General features: G+C 37.4%; 1 protein-coding gene across 4 annotated transcripts in view; it reads left to right on the top strand.

The window, feature by feature from the left end:
* Positions 1–2,122: 2,122 nt before the first annotated feature.
* Positions 2,123–22,058, top strand: part of nbeal2 (neurobeachin-like 2) — a 56,288-nt gene continuing 36,352 nt past the window's right edge. For 2 of the 4 annotated variants that reach the window (XM_043260627.1, XM_043260628.1), the window contains exons 1-8: positions 2,130–2,534; positions 14,919–15,007; positions 16,322–16,483; positions 16,685–16,766; positions 17,109–17,221; positions 18,440–18,522; positions 19,664–19,749; positions 19,886–20,198. In XM_043260627.1, the coding sequence (XP_043116562.1) occupies positions 2,484–2,534; positions 14,919–15,007; positions 16,322–16,483; positions 16,685–16,766; positions 17,109–17,221; positions 18,440–18,522; positions 19,664–19,749; positions 19,886–20,198 (979 nt within the window). In that variant the 5' untranslated portion in view covers positions 2,130–2,483. Of the gene's footprint in view, positions 2,535–14,918; positions 15,008–16,321; positions 16,484–16,684; positions 16,767–17,108; positions 17,222–18,439; positions 18,523–19,663; positions 19,750–19,885; positions 20,199–22,058 lie in introns of all 4 variants that reach the window. The other 2 variants (XR_006252777.1, XR_006252776.1) reach the window with 2 other exon arrangements.

Here is a 22,058-nt window from a genome sequence, read left to right on the forward strand (position 1 = left end):
CAATATAATTTTCTTAAAAAGATGATTCTGGAGCTTTGGTTGTGGAGCAACGATGGTGGATGCTGATTTACAGGCTATATTAATACTTTACCTAAGACACTAAACTTCATGTTTACAAACACACACACACACACACACACACAAAGAAAAACTACACTTTTAAAAAATGAAATAAAATACAATAAAATTACCAGTTTACAACTATATAGACTACAGACTTAAGTATATAAGTATATACAACATAACAGTGAAATATGTAACATGTAACCAGCAAGCTAAATATTGTGTAGATGTTACCTTAAGTAATGGACAACGCATTTTATTACACGAACACTTAAAAAATAAAAATTAAACGAAAAACAAATTCAGAGGTCAACTCATCCGAATAGAAAAAAAATGACCCACACAAGTTCCCCAAACAGGCGAACAAACACCCCGAACATGACATGGTGTGGAATGTAGGGCATTGCCATGGCAATACAGCTGCCTCTAGGTCCATCCTCTTCCCAGTGACCAAACAGTCACAAAGATGCACTTAGTAATGGGATTAAAACAAACAGCGTATTATGACCCCAGACTATCATTTGATTTGATTACTAAAACGAGTAAAGAAAGTGTGCTTTGATTTAAAAAGGATGTATTGTTTATGTTGTAGTAGTATCTTTTAATCTATGTCAAAGGGTTAGTCCCATGTTTTTTCCAGTTAGCCAATAAACACAATAGACCGTTCAAAATCACGCTAAATATGTTGGTTTCATTGTACATGCAGTTATAGACAAAAACAAATGTGCCAAATGAAAATGGATAGGCACTAAACGTTGGAAATGGAACGTTCAGACTCTTTGCCAACACAAGTTTATTTGCATACAGTTTGCATGGGCCCTCGAAGGACGCGATGACTAAATGGATCTTGAATATTTTTGAATGTAAAATAGTGATGTTTTACTCTCAGAAGCTTGAGCTGTGAAACAAAAAATCGTCAAGTCACACTGGTTATGTGATTAAAACAACGAGAAGAGGAACGAGGAATACTTAAGAAAACATTATATCCTGTTTGATTGTAAATGGTGAAGTAAGAGTTTGTTTTGTGGAGAATAATAAATACTGCGGTGTGTGGTGTAGAATAATGATGACACTGTTTGTGTGTGTGTGTGTGTGTGTGTGTTTTACTTGTGCTTTCACAGCTTTTTCAGACTCTCCAGCCTCAGGTGTCCACCCCTGTAGTTAAAATAAATTAACTAATTAACATTAGCAATGGGGAAAATCACAATTTTGATCCAAAAATCACAGCTAATCTCTGAGATGCAATGAATCAGAGCCAAAGATAAAAGCCATCATATATTCTGCACATAAACAACTTTCTTTCATTGCACTACCAGAACAAAACACCCATCAATGAAGGACTGAGACCTCGGCCTGAAAGATAATATTGTTTATCACTTTTATTTTTAATAAACTTGTTAGTGAGGCTATTGTCATTTTTCTTGAATTTTCGGTCAACTTTAAATAGTCAGAACCTCAAAATTTTTGAATTGACTTTCATAAATGAACAAAGCAATCAATCAATCAATAAAAATTACGATAAACAAATTCAGTTCAATTAAATGTAAATATATTATAAATAAATCTGTTAAATAAATAACATTATCTTCCATAATTATATGTAATGAGTACATTTTTAAAATTAAGTTTATACGTAATTTGAAAGCTGAATCAATAAACTTTAAATGTATGTATAGATTAGGACAGGACGATACTTAAGATATAACTGTATGAAAATCTGTAAATCTGTAAATATTGAGAACATCTGCTTTAAAGTTTGGCCAAATTAACTTTTCAGCAATGCATATTCCCTATTATCTATCTACAGGTAGCTACACAAATAAATGCATCCGAGATTCTGATCTTGTGCTGATCAAAGGTGTCGATCCCGATCTTGTTTTTTAGCTTAAAGTAGCTTAAACCTCCTTTCTACAAACCGAGTCACCGGGAGAGCTTCCTGCTAATTCTCACAATCAGCTGAGACACGGCGATGCTCAACGGTTTTCCTTCATCTCGTGCAGCTCTGAGCGTGAGCTCCTCCCGGCTATGTCTCGGTTTGCTCTCTACCGCCGCCGTAGCGCTCGAGAGGAGGGGAGTGCGCGCGAGCAGGGTAAATGAATGCGTGCACGGACAAGCGCGTTCAACTCCTCTAGAATTCCTCCAGCGGAGATGCGCGCCTGACCTGCCGCGTTTCTCAAATGTTGCTCTCCGCGTTATCTAGTTTCTTTACTCGGAACTGTCATTTCGACCCACCCTCCACCTAAAAGACATGCAACTTTGGGAGAGCTTGGCGACCAGGTAGTGGACAGCATGCTGTTCCTGGCGAACGGTATTCCCTGGATCTTCGCCGAGGCAATCCGTGGCCACTTCGCTCGCGGATGTGCGTTCGGATGGTTTGATTGACGCCTGAGTGGAGGGAACACGCAGAAGGGCGAGGGAGAATGGCTTCGAAAGAGCGACTGTACGAGCTGTGGATGTTATATTACACTAAGGTGAGTCGCGAGCGGGCGATCGCGCGAGCCGCTCGACACCTGTTGGCTTCGGAGTTTATGCCGTCGCAAACTTGCACCTATCGTTTCATATCGCGTCGCACCGTGCATGTAGTTAAAAGGCGAGGATACTCGCCATAATTCCCTGTCTCTTTGTGTAGAAACAGTTTCAGGAAGTGCGTCCGTGGTTATTTTTTTTGGGAAGGTTGCGCGTGCACGTACACAGTGAAAACATTTGAGTCTCGTTCAATATTTAATCGGCGTGTTGTTATGAAGCGACTGACAATTGTGATGGCAAGGACTGATCATATTTTCTCTAAGCGTAACGCTAAGGTTCGCCACAACGGGTCACTTTAACGTTTACAGTTGTTCTGTATAGTTCCAGTGTTTACCTGCGAGTCAGGTAATGCCTCTTCCTGATCACTTCTCTTTTTCTTGGCATTATGCAGATAGTCTCTAATTCACAGACAACGTGGTTTGCAAATTCCTTTAAAAAATAAAAAATAAAAAAAATAACAGCATTTATGCGTTATGTATTTTTTAATATTTCATTTTTAAACGTTAAATCAAAGTCGGGGGGACTTAATTCAAGCTTAAATTATTTATAGTTTATATTTTAAATGTGAATTTTCGGCATTTCCTTTATATCTATTTACTCATGACTTAGCATATGTCTGATTCGCAAACGAATTGTTCGGATCTTTTTAGTGAATCGGTTGAACCGGCTCCTAACGTTTTGTTCACTAGAGAACGACGGCTCGTCGATATTGCAGGAATCGATCCGAGCGGTTCTCGTCAGCAATTTACTGAATTGTATGTTTACAGTTTTAGAGTTAACAGTTTTATCAGCAGTTTTTATGACTTTGTTTTTACGAGCTGAATCGTGGTTGTGATAAAGCGAACTGTGGGGCCTATTAAAATACAGTGCATGTGTAATTAAAACAGAAAAGAATGAATGAAAGAACATATCTTAATTATTTTTGTATTGCTTTTTCACAGGTGTTTTCCAGTATTTTGATTTTGTTTTAGGGTGAAATGTCTGTAAAGTAAATGTATAATGTCCTGGCGTGATAATAATCGATATATGTAGCCTACCATGGAAACATTCAGAATATGTATGTCATTAAAGGATGACAGGGGCCATGTGATTGTGTCATGACTCAAAAGAATCCCTGGATCATTTAGACAGTTGAAAAAAAACATTCTGGAATAACCTGATTCACAGAAATGAGTCAGGCTTCCCTTCGCTATGAATAAGATATAGACGTGCCATGAAGAATGGTTATGTTGACAACACCCTCTGGCGGAGTGGTGCATACAAAGACCACACTGCACTGAATAGTTTGACAGTTTTGGGAGCGATTATCATTTATTAAAACAATATGTCGAAGTTGGGCGTCCATGTGTTTCTTCTGAAACGATCACGTTGGCCACCCTTACCGGTCAGCAGATGAAGTCGGCTGTAACGGCTCACCATAGCAAGTGTTCTTTATGAATGGCTACCATGGTAACCAAAACAGCAGGTGCAGGATACAAGAAGCACCGGGGGTCACCACAGAGCAATATCTACTTGCAGATCACCGTTTTAATTTGACACTCTTTAAAAAATATATTGTATAGTTAGCAGATTGCATGAAAAAGAAGCTTTATAAATTATGCAATGGTGTTCCAGTCTGGTCTTGCTTGTCTTGGCACAAAGTTCTCCGGATAGCTGGGAGTGTTTTTCTAGATCTCGTTAATGTTTTAATCTAAAAACCAAATCCTTTGTCATTTCATTCCCTTTTAATAATAACTTCACACATACAGCTAACATGGATCCATACCGGACATGCAAAGCAGATGAACTGGTTCCTCTGACTTGCTGAAGCAAGCAAACGGGTCTGCCTTTTTTTCCCTCAGTTACACTGATATGGATGTGATTTTTTGTTTTTATGAAACAAAGATTAAAGGCGTATATGATTTTTGATGTTTCCCTTCATGGTTAACAGCACAATGCTTTTCAATGTTTTGAATCTGGTTTGAAACACCCATTTGAATGCCTCTGCTGACTACTGTCTGCTGCGATTTACTAGATAAGGTTGAACATTTGCTTGTTTTTCTCTGGGCTCATGAGGGCTTGCTCTATTTTATACCCATTTAAAGCTCTCCTCACCTATTATGCGAGTCATTTGACCATAGAACGAGTCCTATGTCCTCCCAATGTAATGAGGTCTCACGGGAAGCTTGTAAATTTGGACTGACATAATGTTTTTCTTTCTTTAAGCTTTATTTTAGTTTAGTTTAGTTTATTATTGCGGTTCCATGTTATTTTAGAGTCTGGTTGCAGACGTAAAATGTTTGCTCAAGCATAAATTTACCCCATTTAGCCTATTTTTAAAACGTGTCATTTTTAGGAATCTTCTGCAAACATAATTTTTAATCAGAATCTCATAACTGGATCTTCCAGTGAAAATTTGGTGACGCATGTAGGACTTTTTCTTAGATATATTATTTTCTAAGATATATTATTATCCAAATTGATCTTATTTTCTATTAAACGGTTGACATTTACAAGACTGGCAGCAACAGAAACAGCAGACGGGCTCAATGACAATGTAAATTCACTGTCTGAAAGTAGGTGGCACTTTTGGACAAGCATACAGAACATAAAAGACTAAATTTCAATTAGTATTTCAAGTTTCAGCTAGCAGCTGCTGTTCCATTTAACAACGCTTGTATCCAAGAGCAAAACTTGCTGTTACTTTTTCGTTGTCAGTTTAAAGATCTATTCGGTAATGTTTTATTTCTGGCACTGCTCAGTATGGCAGTCAACTTGGACTGCTGATGTGGATGTAGTCGGATATGATTAATATTTTCTTTGTGGAAATATTTAGGGGCAGGCTACCAAGACAGAGTGAACAGTATTTGGTTGATCATGTAGATGGCTGCCCCCATAAGTTGACCATTTCCATGTAGAATGAAGTTAAACATATTTTTCATTAATTTCTTAAAATGTAAACATTTGCACAGAAGGGTTCACTTTTAAGCAAGCGTATTAGGCTGTATGTGGCTGAATATTTCTTCCCCGCATGAAGCAGCTGTGCACAATGGCAGAAGAACAGCAGAGTTTAAGGTTATGTCATTCCGGTGATTTTGCTGTATTTGTAATAATGTGCCAGCTATTTTTTTTTTTTGGCTGCGATAGCAACATTGCCTCTGTCAGACCGCTTCCTCTTGAGTGTGCTGTTCAGAGGACATTGATGTGATAAAAACCACTTCCTGTCATGGTTGCAACCATTTGTAACCTCCCTGAACAACCTGTTTGTGAGCTGACAAGCACATGGTAGACATCGCCACCTTAATTCAACTGAAGACCAATTGGGGAAGATGTTTTGGAAAATAACACGTTTGTGTGTTGAGTTTGAGGGCCGGCGTCTGTGAAGGACCTTCATGCAGCACGGTCTACAAATAAACTTGATCTGTATTCGAAATAGCCTTCTGCATCGGAAGAAACGGTCCGCCCAGCGATGACAAAAATACAGTCATTTATTCACCTCAAAAACAAAGTGAGGTTCTAGAGCTTTTAGCTGATGAGAAAAGTTGATGGTGATGCTCTGAAAAAGGACAATAAAAACATCAGGAGGAGTAAACGCTGACAACATTAACAGAACAGCATAGTGTCTTTCACAATTTTAAGATATTGTCTTCAACATTAGGTGACAGACCTACTGGGTGCCTGCATGGTAATCATGCATATTACATTATATTACAGCTATTTTTTTGGTGGTTTGTTGCTCCTCGCAGGTGTGTATGTTTTTACAAACGACAAACCTGCTTGTATGTCTGAATAGATTTTAGTGTATTGTCACAATAGGCTGAGAGTCCTGGCAGCGGTGAAAAGACATCACCCACCTCAGTTCTCTGAACTGCCATTGTGTACTTTTGTCATGTACCTGTAAGTCAAGTTTTGGAGATTTACGTCACGCTTAAGACAAATGTTCGCCTAAATAGGTGCCTTATTGAACCTTAATCTAATGTGAATACCAACGTTCCGCATGTGAGGATCTTAAAAGCATTTTTTGCTCTTGTTTTATCTTCACCTTACAACTCTGCAAGTAGGGTAATTTAGACGTAACAAATCTTTTATTCATTTAAATATTAACATTTATATTTAAATACAAGAGTTCTTTGTCACTTACGGTTCCTTTAAAAATGATTAACGTCCATTAAACCTTACCGTTGCACGAAAAAAGTTATTTATAGTGGAAAAAGTTTCTTTTACATTATTAAAATGTTCTTCACACTAGACAGAATGGTCAGAAGGTTCTTTGGCATCACTAGCTATGTTTCCATCACCCTGGTTTTACGTGTGTTTTGAAGTATCGCATCATAAACGAGTGATGAAAATGCAGAATTTTGAATTAATGCTTTTTTTAATGAGCGCTCATTTGAGGTGGTTTTGGACTTGTGTGAAAAAGGGTTAATGTGAATAATTGAAGATGGAAATGCATTTTGACACTAAATTCTTCCATGTGCATAAAAAAGTCATTTGCGCTATGGCACGGCAAATTCTGACTAACCAGGATCTTGTTGCACAGCATCTGAAATGTTATGGTCATTCGGAAATTGCAGAGTAAAGCCTGCCGTCAAAATATTTCTGTAAAAGTGCCTTCCAGAACGGTTATACGATGCCGTTCCTAAACAGCAGGCATCCACCACCGAAATCGATAATCGCAATCATTTGTTTTGTCCACCTCGTTCTAAGGTGCGCATACTTTATTAAATAGGAAAATTATTATATTCAGTGGATTCTACTTTTCTTACTGATGTATAGATCGAGCTTATCAGGAAGTGACGATTTTTTCAGTTTGATTTGTCTGATGGAAATGGTGCTTGAACCCGGCTACTGTCAAAATCCACTTTTTGAAGAGAATGTGCTTGATGTAGAGCAGGTGGTGACACCCTAACCCTAATCAATGACGCAATCTCTAAACATACTAAAATCTAAATGGAGCCCCACCCATTACGTCCACAGGGGCGGAGCTGTACTAAATCAAGCTCCGCCCATTTGGCGCCGCATTATTGTGTTATCCAGGCAGCCTAATGAAATGTGTTCTAAAAGTTCGATGTCTAAACTGTGTAGAGTTTAGCTGATTTATTGGCTTGCCTGTGTTTTCCTTTATAGGAATCTCTGATGTTTGACATCTTTGATAAATGCTACATCACGTATCTACAATATTTATTTACATGATAAATTATTCATTACCTCGTTACCTTTTAAATGGATTTTTGTCTTCACTTTATTTAAGCTTGCAAACAGTTCACTAAACCTTTGGGTGTTTACAAAGTCATACTGCATGCTTATCAGTTTGCTGAGACCTAAGGTCAGTTACTGCCCAGTTTTTAAGAACGTGACGTCTTCATAAGTAGAGCGTATACATGGCAGTTACCAATACCAATAATAATAGTAATGTTTTATCAGCAGAAACAAGAACCCATTACAAATTATCTGAGTATACGACGGAGAATGAATCTTCGCTGTCAACCCCAAAGAGCTACAACATGTACTTTGAACAGCGGATTAATCAAAAAGATAAAAAAAAAAAAAAGTTGTCTACTTCCTAATTTCGTAATGCATTTTATGATTGTCACATATTTTGTTTGAGTCATTGACGCAACTGCTGACTTCATCACCTGCTTGAAACACAAACACGCTGTCTGGATAAACCAGAAGGCTGTGATCTAAGCTTTGACTTCACGCTTTTGCACGCTATTTTGTGCCCATGCTATTGTTTTTGTACAATGGCTTTGTTTTTATGTTGCAAGATGTTCTGTGTTTCACAGCTGCATGTTGTTCTGGAGACCACATAAAACTCGTTCTGTTTTTGGTAATCTAGATTTTATCTACTTGTTTGTTTAGAATTGTCTTCAGATCAAAATATCAAGCAGGAGAGTTGACATTCATAGTTCTGTTCCAATGCCTAGTAAGTTGCCTACCTAGACACTCTTTTATTTGGGTTAATAGGCTGTTTTTGAGCGAAAGGTAATCTCAAAATGCATTACGTAGGGCTGCACCAGTTGGTAATGAAAATTGTTGCTGATATTTAAAATGTGATTAAAAGATGTTAGTTTTTTTGTGCTTATTTTGTGGGGCTGCACAATTTGGTCAGAATTATTTGATGTGTATATCAATATGGGTGTATAAAAAAAAATAATAAAAATAATATAAAATATAAAATGCTAATAAATAATAAGTATCATATTTATTAATAATAATAATTACATCGCAAACTTTTGGCCAAATTTAAATAAAATCTTACTAATAATACATAAAATAAGAAATACACTATTCTAATATATGATTGTAATGTAACAAAATCACATATTTAAGAAAAATAATTTCTACTAATAATAATAAAAAATAATTTATATGAATCTTTGGCCAAATTAAATAATATTTTAATAATAACAATATTTTAATAAAATTCCAACAACAGAAAAGAATAAGAAACACTTATGTATTAAAATGAATATATCACTACTTAATCATTGCAACATTACCTCTGTACAATACTGATATTTATAGCCGTCTCAATTTCTTCGTTTGCAAACATTAAATCATTTAAGTTCCTTTTTGATGGAAAACAGCATATAATATTTAATAATAATAAGCCATATCATTTTTTTGTTTTATTTGGCAGCTCGAACATATACGGTAGCATACCGTCCTAGCATTTAGAAGGTAATATGATTTTGGTTTTCTCTTACCTAACTGAAATTCCTTTGTGTTTAACGGGATGTTACAATTACGATTGCTTTTGTTTTCTGCTATTGGTGTGAAGTATAGTACTGTATTCATGTGTATTAAATTATTTGTATTTAGCGTAAGACATTTTTAATACGGACAATGGAGCATTTAGTTGAACATTTAGCTTTGTATTTTTGTTTTGTTTTTCACAAAAGATATTGCATTTCTATGAAATGATTGGAAGACCTTCTAAAGACCGGTACAGTACAGTTCAGTACGTTTTCAATGCTGCAGGGAAATACACACAGGTTTTTTGAGAAAAACGGTAAAAAAAAAACCCCAGGTGGAGGGATAAGTCCAGGGCGCTGCTGTCAAGGAGCTCCAGTACTTTCCGAGACTTACCCGTGGGACTGTTGAACTATATTTAGCCCTCTTTGACTCATTTAGCAGCTTCAATCATCTGGAAGAAGGCTAATCAGGAACAGTAATTCAGCCATACTATACTACTTTGTTCAATGGTATGTCACAAAGCTACTATTTATTCTATTATAATTTTGATCCCCCAGTCAGTCTGTGGCCTGATGACGAGGAAGTTACCATTTCCTTCTTTTGCATTGATGCTTCAAGGACATTATTCTGTTTGCTTGTGTAGTGGGTGAAGCTAGTAGCCGTTTGGTGGGGATGCGGTCTGTTTGGGTGGGCCTTTTTAATTTGGCTAGGTGTGTATAAAGTTTATTTGTCTTAAATCACCTGGCATCTAAAGCATTTTGAAAGTGTGTTGCCTCCTGAAGAAAATATTTGAGGATGTTCACATGTATCCTGAGGCCTGTGTTTACTGGCATTGAGAATAATTAATAGAAACCCAGAGAAAAACTCTCTTTGTGTCCGCTGAGCAGCTGCGAGCTCTCAGAGCCGCCAGGAATCTCAAACAGAATGGCTCGTCTGTGATTTGCCGTCTTCACAGAACACCACTGGAGTCAAATAGCATTCAAGAACTGACCTGAATTTAACTACTTTACCACCACGAGACTGTTATCATTTTAACTGAAAAGGGAAATGAATAGCAATTAGTTTCCATGAGTAGGGTACAAATTGGAGGAATGAAATGAATCTGTCACGAGAATTAGTTCATTTTAATTCTTGACTGTATCAAACATAGGTGTGTGTGATATATATATATATATATATATATATATATATATATATATATATATATATATATATATATATATATATATATTGTCTCATGATAATATCGTGATTGTTGTGTTTGAAGATTTTTGGCAATATCGAGTATTTCCTAATTTTAATGTCCATATATTGACTGATTTATTCTGATTCAGATTTTTTAATACTTTTTAAATATTTACCCAGTTTAACTATTTCATCAGTATAAAAATATATTTGTGAATATAATGTAAATATAGGCCATATAGCTTATTACTTTAAAACTACGTTAAAAATGTAACGTTTTTCTGAATTTTCTAATATGTATTTATTTCCCACGTTTAACGTCCGCACAAGTTTCGAGCCTTGCTTTATACTTTATTCATAAGAATCAGAAAGTATTTACGGTCGCCCACGTGTACTCTGTCACATCTGAACGTGAAAAGAAAAACTAACGACGGTTTCACAATATCTGTTTCAGTTCTTTGATCTGCCAAACTCTTTTTCATTTCCCATTATCAATTAAAGAAATTTAGCGCGTTGGCCGTTGCTGTTATTTTTGACTGTTTGTTTGAGGAAGTGCAAATTATAATTCTGTTGAAATGTAGCAACCCTGATCGTCTAGTGGTGTAACAAAGGTTACAAGACTGCCCACCCTCTGTGTAGGACGCACAAAGCACAATCGTATTGTTATCACCACATGTAACATGCATGCTTTTGTTTCTTTAGAAAGGCATCCATAATAGAACGTGATTGCCGTAGCCGTCTCGTCAATCTGGTAGTCTCGATAAATGAAATCTGTGTCAAGTTCGAAATCTAATTTACCGGATTCAGCTGTGCCAGAGCTTAAAATGGAAAACTCATTAAGGGTGATGATATAAACAGTAGGCAACACTGGGCCCACAGAGACACACTGCTGGCATTTCCCCCTGTAAAGCTCAGCACTTAGTTTGGATCAAGTGATCAATCTGCAAATTGACTCAATACCAGCTCAACTTCAGTTCCGTGTCATTGCTTTAAGAGTTTAAATTTAGGGTTCATTCCCCAAGTGTTTTTTCATGCACGTGGTCGAGTCAGGGCATGCCGCTTCCATCTGACTGCTGATTCGTACCGTGATCGCGGCTCAGGCTTCAGGCCTCCCTCCAGCTATTATTTAAGAGCCACACCAAATGTTTTCGTGGGATAAAAGCGTGCTTTAACAGCGCCCTCAACCACGGTCTGTGTACCAAAACGAGAGGATTTTCTGTTGCACAACTGGGCTTTCAACTCTGTCAAGATCTTTAGAAAGAATTCAGTCCAATTACAGCATCATCGCATTTTTGTCAGTCAGCATTAGGTGGCACGATGGTTCACAAAGCAGTTGTTTCTTCGGTTTATTGAAAGTGAATGAGAACTGGGTTTGTCCATCTTCAGAGTGACATAATGGGTCATTTAACTCGTGTGAGAAACAGGTCGAAGTTTCAAGGGATGGTTCACCCCGATATCAAAAACCAAACCGAACCTGTTAGACGATAGGGTAGAATCGAGTCCATCCGTTGAATGCGTGTTAAAAATGTAAGGCTTTAGAAAGTTCATAAAGGATTCCTAATGAAGCCCGTATAAATTGAGCGGTTCTATGATATACAGATTTAATTTCGGCTTCTATTCACATATTAACATTGATAAATCATACTTGCTTGACGTGTACGTTCAAATCTCATTGCTTCAAGCAAGCAGTTTAAGCTGTCTTTTAACATAATTGATGTGCTCTGTGTATGTGCGTGTCTATATGCGAGTATAACCCAAATTTAATATCGTCATCATAGAAAAACATCATGACTTCGAACCCTTTGTAGATAAGGGATTTGTTTTAGTGCCAGTAAATGATGACAGATGACAAATCATTTTCTTGTAATGATTCAACTGATCCATTTAACAGAACTGATCTGAATGATTCACCGAAGATTCTGAGTGATCCTGTTCTCAAATTGAACTAAAATATTTAACAAATGTCACCTCTCTGATTCAGTCGGAGAGGTTAAGAGCTCTCTGGACAGGAAGATTAGGAAAGTCTTCAATTATGACACGTTTGTATACGGGTCAAAGACAATAAAGGGTTTAACCATAAAACCAATACGTGTACTGCTTTAAATTGTTTTTGTTTTTCCCCCACAAATCAAAAAGTGGTCTGTTTAAATTAATGGAATTGGAATAGTTTTTTTGCCCATCTGTCAGCAAGATTTTTTATTAATTTAAAGCACAATAAAATTTTATATGCATACTACTTTGTTTATATATGTTTTTAATATGTACAAAGCAGAATAATCATGTTGTTTTGATCTTTACATGAATATTGTGTTACACTGAATAAAAAAGTAAAATTATTTCAACCAAATCTTTGATACATTTTTTTTGAGCAATTTATTCTTAAAAACCTTATTTAAAACCTCAAAATTAGAGACTTTACTTACCTTTAATGAGCTTTCTATGGGCATAAAATCACTTTTGTGAATTTCTTTTTTATGCAGACATTTTAACGTCTTTGACCCGCGCACGCGTTGTGTACATAATTATTATCGAACTTTATAGTGTTTTTTGTCGTTTTCAATGTTTGAAATTATATATATTTTTCTTGTATTTTTCCAGTGTAAGAAAGTCATAACTTAAAACGACATGAAAATTGTATAAAGACAAATGTTGTGAAATGTTGCATCAGATGCAGCTTAAAGTTTATAGCGAGATGAACCATACTCTACCAATAAAACTGTAGCAGCGGCAAAGGAGGAAGAGAACATGGTGACGATGAGCCCAGCTCAGAGAAGACAGGAAATATGGCTCAGTTAAAGCGACTTGCCATTTCCTGGTTGGTTGACAGACGTACAGACAGCAAGAGAGCAGAAAAGAGCAGAGAAGTAAACCAGCGGAGACATCATGATGGATTCCGAATGATTCTGGGGCTTACAGGCTGACACATTCTGGACTTTATAGAAGCAGCTTGATGGGGGCTCAGCAGAGACTGGGGTAACAAGAGCCCCTCCACCGCACATCACCTGCCATGAGACATGGACTGGCCCCTAAATGAACAACAATTGGTAAAGTCGCTTTCTTTTCACCTCGAGCAGGTCTAGCGTTATTTTGCGGATTTTTTCTGCTGTAGTGCACATTGTTTTGGTATCAGAGTGTGTGCATATCAGAGCGTTTTATGAAGCTGCTGACAGACCAACTTCCCCTATGTGTAGTAGGCGGATAAAGCCGCATCATTTAAGCTAAGCATAGCTCAGCTCTCTTTGAAATGTTTTCCACCAGCCTCTTTCCAGTGACAGTCACATGGGAGGATTTGTTCGTGTTGGTACACTCGTGACTCATTCTTGACAGAACTTTACAATAAATGTTACCGTGATCTCTCCATCTAAGAAGAATTCTATCAGTTGTTCCTTTTTTATTCATTGATGTTGATGAACGAAAAAAAAAAAGATTCCGCCGCGTTCTGCTTACATTGCATTCAAGGTTTAGACGTAATCGGTTTCACTTTTCTTTCTTCTATGAAAACGTTATCTTATTAAATTACTTAAATGAGGCCGTCAGTTATTATGGATTCGTGGGTTCAAATAGCAGGTTTGCAGCGTGACCGATCCAGGTGTGCTTCTTCAAAGTCGTCCAGCTTTCTGTGCTCCTGCTTATTCTCTCAAACAGAGAAAGGATGACAGAATTTCATGCTTCACAGCTCGGAAAAAAGGGACTTCTAAAAACAATATGATTTGAAGAGCGATAAAATGAATTTAAGATAGATTAGATTGCAGTGGTGGCGATTTTAAGATCTGTTTATCAAATGAAATAATAGAGATACTGATAACTATTAATATGGCAAACATTATGATGAAGCGGTTATGATTAGACTGTTAAAACATTAGGTGTACAACACATTGTTACTGGGGCGCCTAAGGGTGCTTATTTGAACCTTTCATATTTACAACACACAGTTTAATGCAAGATATTATCGACTGTGTAAGTGCTACTTGATTTTGTCTCATAGGCCGAACCATTGTCACTGCTTTACACTGCACAAGTTTGCATACCCTGTAGTTTCCTGTTGTGTTAACACAAGTGTGTGCATGCTCTGATTTTGGAGATAGCGCCCAGTCATGCTCGTAACGTAAAGGCTCTCTATGCATGTGCAAACGTACATAAATTCCAAGTTGAATAGTTTTTATATTGCCTGAGACACCGTTAAGCGGGCTAGCCGATTAACTGGTGTTAAGGAAGTTGGCTTCTGGTTCATTGAATCTCGATAAGATGTGTTTCTCAAGGGCCAAATAACGTGTTGGACTGGCACGAATCTAGAACTTTTCAATTTAGATTCAAAAGGAATATAGACAAACACAGAGATCAGCAGTTCGGATTATCTTTAAGTGCGAGTTTGTTTGTTAACTAGACCTCTCTTACCTTGGGGTTGTCCCGACCAAAAATGTTTTAAAGCCTCTTACTTTTTCCTTTTATCTCTCTCTGCCTTTCAGAAAGATGTCGTTTACCTGCAGCAATGGTTGGAGGCATTCGTGGCGTCTTTTGAGAAGGTCATTGATGTGCAGTCGACGGAGCCTCGACGGTGAGTCACAACGGGTTAAAAGCTGACCTATCAAAATGTCACAGGCACAGGGAGTTGATCTGTAGGTGGTCAGGTCCAGACGGAACTCTGATTATGATGGTATTTTATGGCACATATTTGTTTAATTGCTCATTTAACGGTTGGCGAGTTTGAAAAATACATATTTTGAGTACTTTAATCTCGTTCTGCAAACCTGATACAGTGGTCCTTGCAATATAGTGATCTTGAGATCTCAAGTCTTGATGTAGTGGCTAATGCAGAACGCACCAGATCTAAAAAATGTACCTCACGATGGACATGAAGCCCGATATTCCAGCACGATGTTGTGGTTCAGTTACATAAAAATAACTTGAGGCTGTCTGGAAAAGGCGTCCAAGGCGTCCTGCGTTCAGTGACTGAAAATAGTGCATTGACTTTTTTAATGTCTGTTTATCAGAGCTTTATCAAAAGAATATGATTCAAACCCAAACAAAAAGCTAAACGAAAGCAAAACAACAAACAATTCAAAAACTAAAACAAAACAAGCAAAAAAGATAAAAATATACATAAACAGAACACGCAAACATTTAACCAAAACAAAAACGAAACAAATAAGCAACACTTGAACCAAAAAAAAACAAGCAAAAATGAGTAAAACAACCCCAAAAAGAATAAAGCAAGCATAGACTAAAACAAAACAAAAAGGAAAAAAGCTAAACATAGAACAAGCAAATATTTAAGCGAATAAAAACAAAAAACAAGCAAAACCAATAAGCAACGTTTAAACCGAAAACAAAAAAGGAAAGCAAGCATGTGTACTTTTGCATCCATTAAAGTTTTGTTTTTTTACCCAGAAATGAAATACGGAAAATGCAGATTCTTCTTCAGTGGTTCAAACACCGATGAATAGAATAAGCAGGAACAAACTAATTTTCATTATTCAAAATACCTATTTCATTAAAAAAAAAATAAAAAATTCTATAAAGCTTGTTTTTTTTTAATCTATGTACATACTAAATTACATTTTGTAGTGTTTCTATGCAGACTTTAGCACCTTCTCGTGCTATTGTTTTATGAAAACATTTAACTTCGATAATCTTATGATCTAATAAAATTGTATGCCTAAAACATCTATGAAATACTTATTAGTTATCTCATTTCTTTGCAAATAACTGTATCCTGGGCAGGTTCTACAGGACGAGGACCAAAACGAAATCAAACGAAGGTCATTTAAAGCAAAGGGACTTTGGTGAGGGGGGGGGGGTGTACGCAAAAGTACACAGACCCAAAAATGAAAACGAAAAGCAAGCAAAACAAGCTCCTTTTTGTTTGCAGGCTGGAAGAATGGAGCGCCGATGTCCCCCTCCTCCCCAAGGAGGTGTTGGTGTTCCTCAGCACTCAGCTGTGGCACAGTGCCCTCCACATGTCAGGGCAGGATCAGAGCAGCACTGCTCCACACCCACTGCTCCTCATCAAGTTTTTCATCATCATCTGCAGGTCAGTGCCCACTGAGCACAGAGTGAAAGCCATCGTTCTCTTAGCAGTAATGCCCCAGTGACTCAAACCCCCGTTGACAAGCTTTTATCTCCAAACGGCGGGGATAATGCAAGGCAGCAGTTTATGCTAAATTGCGTTGCTGATGTGGATCTTCCCTGTGTGTGCAATAATACCACTTCTGATACGAATCTCTCCTTGCAGGAATATGGAGAATATAGACTCTGAGAAGACCCCGGGGTTTGTGTTTGAGACAATCAAGCTCCTAAACTTCTGTTTGACTCAGGTGACTGAAACGTTGAGCCATGTTGTTTGGGAAATGCAAGGTTGCGTCATTTCATAATCCAGTTCCCTTTCATCATCTTTATTTATCCTTGTCACCTCTTCATTATTCTACCAATATCAGGAAGCCACTGTTATATAAATGATGAGTTTTACTCTGTTTGTTTATTCCGAACATATATTGCTACGCACGTGCTTGTGGCGTTGCTGCAACTAACAGAACAGGTCGAATCAGAAAGCTTTGGGTGGAAGACCTCTGCTTTATTCAAAGGAATGTTTGTTTGTTAAACAAGCCCAAAACTGATTGCGAGAGTTCGTCACGTGTGTTTGTGTATGTGTGCCGCAGCTGAAGAAGCAGCCAGATGATCAGAGCACTTTACAGTCGGTGGTACAACATGGCCTGCTGCTGTGCGAAAATCTCTTTGACCCTTATCAAACGTGGAGGAGACGGCAGGCAGGGTGAGTGTGTGTGTGTGTCTGTGAGTTGGGCAGGGTGTTAAACCACAACAGGAATGCGTAGGAGCCATTAAGAGCGACTAGTTCTGTTTTAGCTCCACTCTAACAGTTAATAACACACCCAGCCCTCACCTCTCAGCTCTCAAGCCTTCTCATGCTCAGCTGTCTGAGCTGTCTGCACGCAGCACAAACGTCCTGCAGCATGTGTGCATCTCTTCAAGGAGCACTGATCTGCCCATACACTAGAAACCGTGTCTCAGTATTTTAATGGAAACTTTCTTTATAGTATCTCGGGATATCATGTCTGCATAATGATTTCAGCAACATGGACGTAGTTTAAGATATATTTGGAAATCTCATTAAGGTGTGGTGATATTGTTTTATTTTATGTTATTGGTTGGTATATTTTATAATTTTTATAAGATTTTTGCTTAATTAATCAATTAATCAGCTTGTACCATGATATACCAACATGCCATGGTATAAATGTACTCCAATGATTAATATTATTATTATTATTTAATCATTGTTTTGTTTTTGAGTTGCCATTGGGGTCAATAAACAATGCGTATGTGTGTGTGTGTGTGTGTGTGTGTGTGTGTGTGTGTGTGTACACACACACATATATATATATATATATATATATATATATATATATATATATATATATATATATATATATATATATATATATATATATATATTGTTTATTTTCTGACTAATAGCATATATATATATATATATATATATATACACACACACACACTTGTGGACATGATTGATTGATTATTTTAAATTGTATTTCCTTTAGAAATTCCCTCTGGGAAACCTTGACATAATATAGTATTTAATGCTCTTCATGTTGTTGATAACACTGAATGAAATATATTTGTAAATATGGTACAAAATCAATGATAGTACAATTCAAATGTTGTAAATTGTTAGGTCAAAGGTAATCAAAAAGTATACCTAAAACTGTAATTATACCTAAAATGTTAAATGTAATGGATTACCATACCGATTCAAATATTTGTCATGTAAACTGGATTCAGTAATGGATTACAATTTGCAATGAATCTACCCAGCTCATAACATGAAAATGTAAGATCTATTCTTGAGAATTAAGAAGATGATTTACTGCAATGTCCTTTAGATTATTGCTGTATTAGTAGCTAAGAACTAAGTATTTCCATAAAAAGCTTTGATTTTGTGTTTTTGCAGTGAGGAGGTCAGTATGCTGGAGAGAAGCAAGTATAAATTCTCCCCTCTTGTTCTACCAGAGGAGCTTCCTTTGCTATTCCATGGTATGTGACCAACTTCTGTTTTTGACACAATCTTTAACCTCCATTTACTCCCGTCTTCACATCCTGTAAGATATCACGCATCCTGCCTCCTAGGAGACAAATGTTGTTTGTAAAGAAAGGGCGATCTGATCCCTATAGTATTAATCCATAGTGATTAGGGGTTCTGTTTTGTCATGTTATTTGCCTTTGAATATTCTTCCTGTAAATCTGTGGAGTTGTCCTTTTTTAAGTGATGGATGGTTATGGCTTGTTTCTGTGTCAATATCTGTCTGGACATTCTGTAGAAGCAACCTTTCATATAATATATATTCCATACACACAATCTATATATAGATTATTGAGGTAATGTGATTGGTAGGACAATTGAGGCAGGAAAGACTGAGGAATGGGATTTGAACATGAAACAGTCTAGATCTGACATAGACTCTTTCTAAGATCACAGCTTCTGACAAAATCTGAGAAACATGACTGTTGCAGCCTGCAGGCAATGACTAAAACAAATACCATAATCCTGATAGTGATGCAATCATTGTTTGAGAGCTTATAAGATCAGTGGAGCTATTTCGCATCTATATGTAGTTAGTAGGCAAGCTGCAGTGTATCCTAGCCAAACTAGATTTTTGTGCTGATATAAATATTGAAACTCTTTTGTCATTTTTGAGCATGATGCTAATGGTCTAATCAGATTTAATGATCTATGCTAAGCTACAGCTAATAGTGGTATCGCCAGACCCGGAGGTCGACTGAATAGAATAGAAAGGGTAAAACTCAACTGTTTAACTGTTTAAAATGAGCCTATTATCAAACAAAAAGTGGTGCGTTTCTTTAGGTTTGATTATCTGTGTTTATTTAAGGTATCGGTTTCCATTTCATGACAGTACCGTTGCTTTTTAAGGGATATTTCACCCAAAGACGAAAATTCTTTCAAACCGCTCTGGACCACATTGATTTTATTTGTATGAAAAATTTCTGAAAATCATCTTCTGTTCTAGAAGATAAATAAATGTGCATGTTTGGATAGACGTGAAAGTGAGTAAATGATGGTATAGTTTTAATGGCAAAATTGTCTTGCACAAACAAATTGCACAAACACTGCTCAGCTTTAATATTCTTGTAAATAAATGACTGGTTACACCCACAGACTACCTACAAGAGAGCGAACTAATCCCAGAGCCACTCGTGGTGAGACTGGTGCATCTACAGGGAGCTGTAATCAGTGGATGCAAGGTAAATGAGACTCTCTGGTCCTGTTTACATTAACACGTATGCATGACGCATGAGGGATTTCACAGGGATCTCTGATTTTGCAACCGCATACCTCGCCATATCAGTGTGTAACGGTACTGTTATGTGTGTGTTTCAGAGGAACGGCCTAATGTCCATCACTACCCAGGCTGTGAAGGACCTCATTTCTGTGCTGCGTTCCTGGTGCCTCGCTCCTGCCTCACCCCCACAGGAGCCCAAGGATCCTTGGCTGCTCAAAATGACTCTGCGTTGCCTGACTGCAATGATCCACCTTCTGCACTCCAGCAGCCCGGACGAGAGGCAGGTGGAGATCCGGACAGTGCTGGATAGTTACTTCCAGCTGCTCAACTGGAACCGGCCACCAGACAGCCAGCAGAGAGATATGCAGAGCTGGGAGGATAACCTCATTTCCCTTCTCGAACACATGCTGAGTAAGAAATTATTTGCCATCACTTTTTAACCCCATTTTTTTAACAATGATTTTCTTCCGTGGAACTCATTTGAAGATATTTTAAAAATGTCTCAGCATTGCACACCATTGACTCGATTGAAACCCACATTTTACTACTATTTGCTCACCCTCATGTTCTTCTAATCTGGTATTAGATTAGATTCAACTTTATCACACATGTACAAGGCAACAAAATGCATCTTAGGTCTAACCAGGAGTGCAATAAGCGACAAGTGCAGTATATAGGTATACTCAACAGCCATCCGTTAATGTGGATGGGATCGTGTGAACCTCTCATCTCATTCCTGAAATCCACAATGAGCTCCTTGGTCTTGGTGGTATGAAGGGTCAGATTATTGTCAGTGCACCAAGTGGCCAGATGCTGGACCTCCTCCCTGTAGACGGCTCATCGTTGTTGCTGATGAGACCAATCATCGTAGTATCCTCTGCAAACTTGTTGATGTTGTTAGAAATTAATACACAGGCCTTCATTAGTGGGAGAAGAGGAAGTAGAGAAAGGGGCTCAGCACGCAACCCTGTGGTACACCAGTGTTGAGCATAATGTTAGTGGAGCAGATGTGGCCTGACCTAACATGCTAACATGAGGTCTGTTGGTCAGAACCTAGTTGCAGAGTGAGGTGTTAATGTCCAGATCTCTAAGTTTGGTTAGACTCGGAAGGTATGACGGCTGAGCTGAAGCATTAGCGCATAAGTGTTCTTTTGTGTGTTCATAAATGTCCATAAGTGTGTGAGTACAGAGTGCAGCGCTATGGAGACGGCATCCTCAGATCCAGTGTAGGCAGGAGAGACTAGGACCAAGTCAAAAAGGACTTCATAACGATGGGTGTGAATGCTACAGGCATGTTGGGCTAGATTGTTTCGGCATTAGTGTTAATAATTAATATTAGAAGAAGAGTATTGCACTTCCATGTTTGTTGGGATGCTGCCTCAGAAAACAGTTGCCTATGTAGCACAAAGCTTAGGTGTCAGTACATTACAATATATCCTAATCTCTAAATATTAAGGATCATCCTATTGGCACTCACCGAGCCTTACTGAACAGCAACCAGTAATTGTTGTATTGTGTTTACAGTAGTAAGACCCCTTCCCTTGCAATCCTCATGACAATATTACATCAAGCCACATCCCAAAACACCTTATTAGTCTGCTTCATAAACTTCTGCTTCACAAAGAAAATCCACTTGAGCATGTACTCTTTAATTCAAAAAGATGCATGCATGCAGTTTCGCACAAAGTCTGTTTGTGTCTTTAGTATGGTCTTCATTTCTTTTTGAACTATTTGAAACGCTTTTCGCCTTCACTAATTCAGTTATAATTTACATTAAATGGTCCTGTATTGGGACAATGACTTTAAAAGTATAGTATACGCAAGTATTTCAAACCTCTCAGTTAATAAAAGGACATAAACCGCATGTAGTATAATTACAAAACAAGCTGACAAATGTGTCTGGGTAGATGGAGTATAGCATGTCACAGTAATTTCCCAGAAGTATTTCATGTAATAATGTTACGATGTTACTGTTGGTATTTTGCAATAAATAAATCAAACAAAACCTTAAGATTTAATATCGACGCAACACTGAATTGCAGTGCTTTTAAATTCTAGATATTTAATGTTAATAATATTTAATCATGTTTGATTGAGTTTATAAACATTTATAATGTGCTTGTAGTGAACTTCAACCCCTTTTGCAGAAGTTCAGAGTAATTGTAGCCAGATCTCTGGAAGCTATTTGAATGGAGAAGCTGCAAAAGGTCACAAACAAGCTATTTGGTTGCATTTAATATGTTCTCCGTGAGCGTTGCAGCTGTCCCAGCA

The sequence above is a fragment of the Puntigrus tetrazona genome, chromosome 16 (assembly GCF_018831695.1).
Source record: "Puntigrus tetrazona isolate hp1 chromosome 16, ASM1883169v1, whole genome shotgun sequence".
Classification (NCBI taxonomy): domain Eukaryota; kingdom Metazoa; phylum Chordata; class Actinopteri; order Cypriniformes; family Cyprinidae; genus Puntigrus; species Puntigrus tetrazona.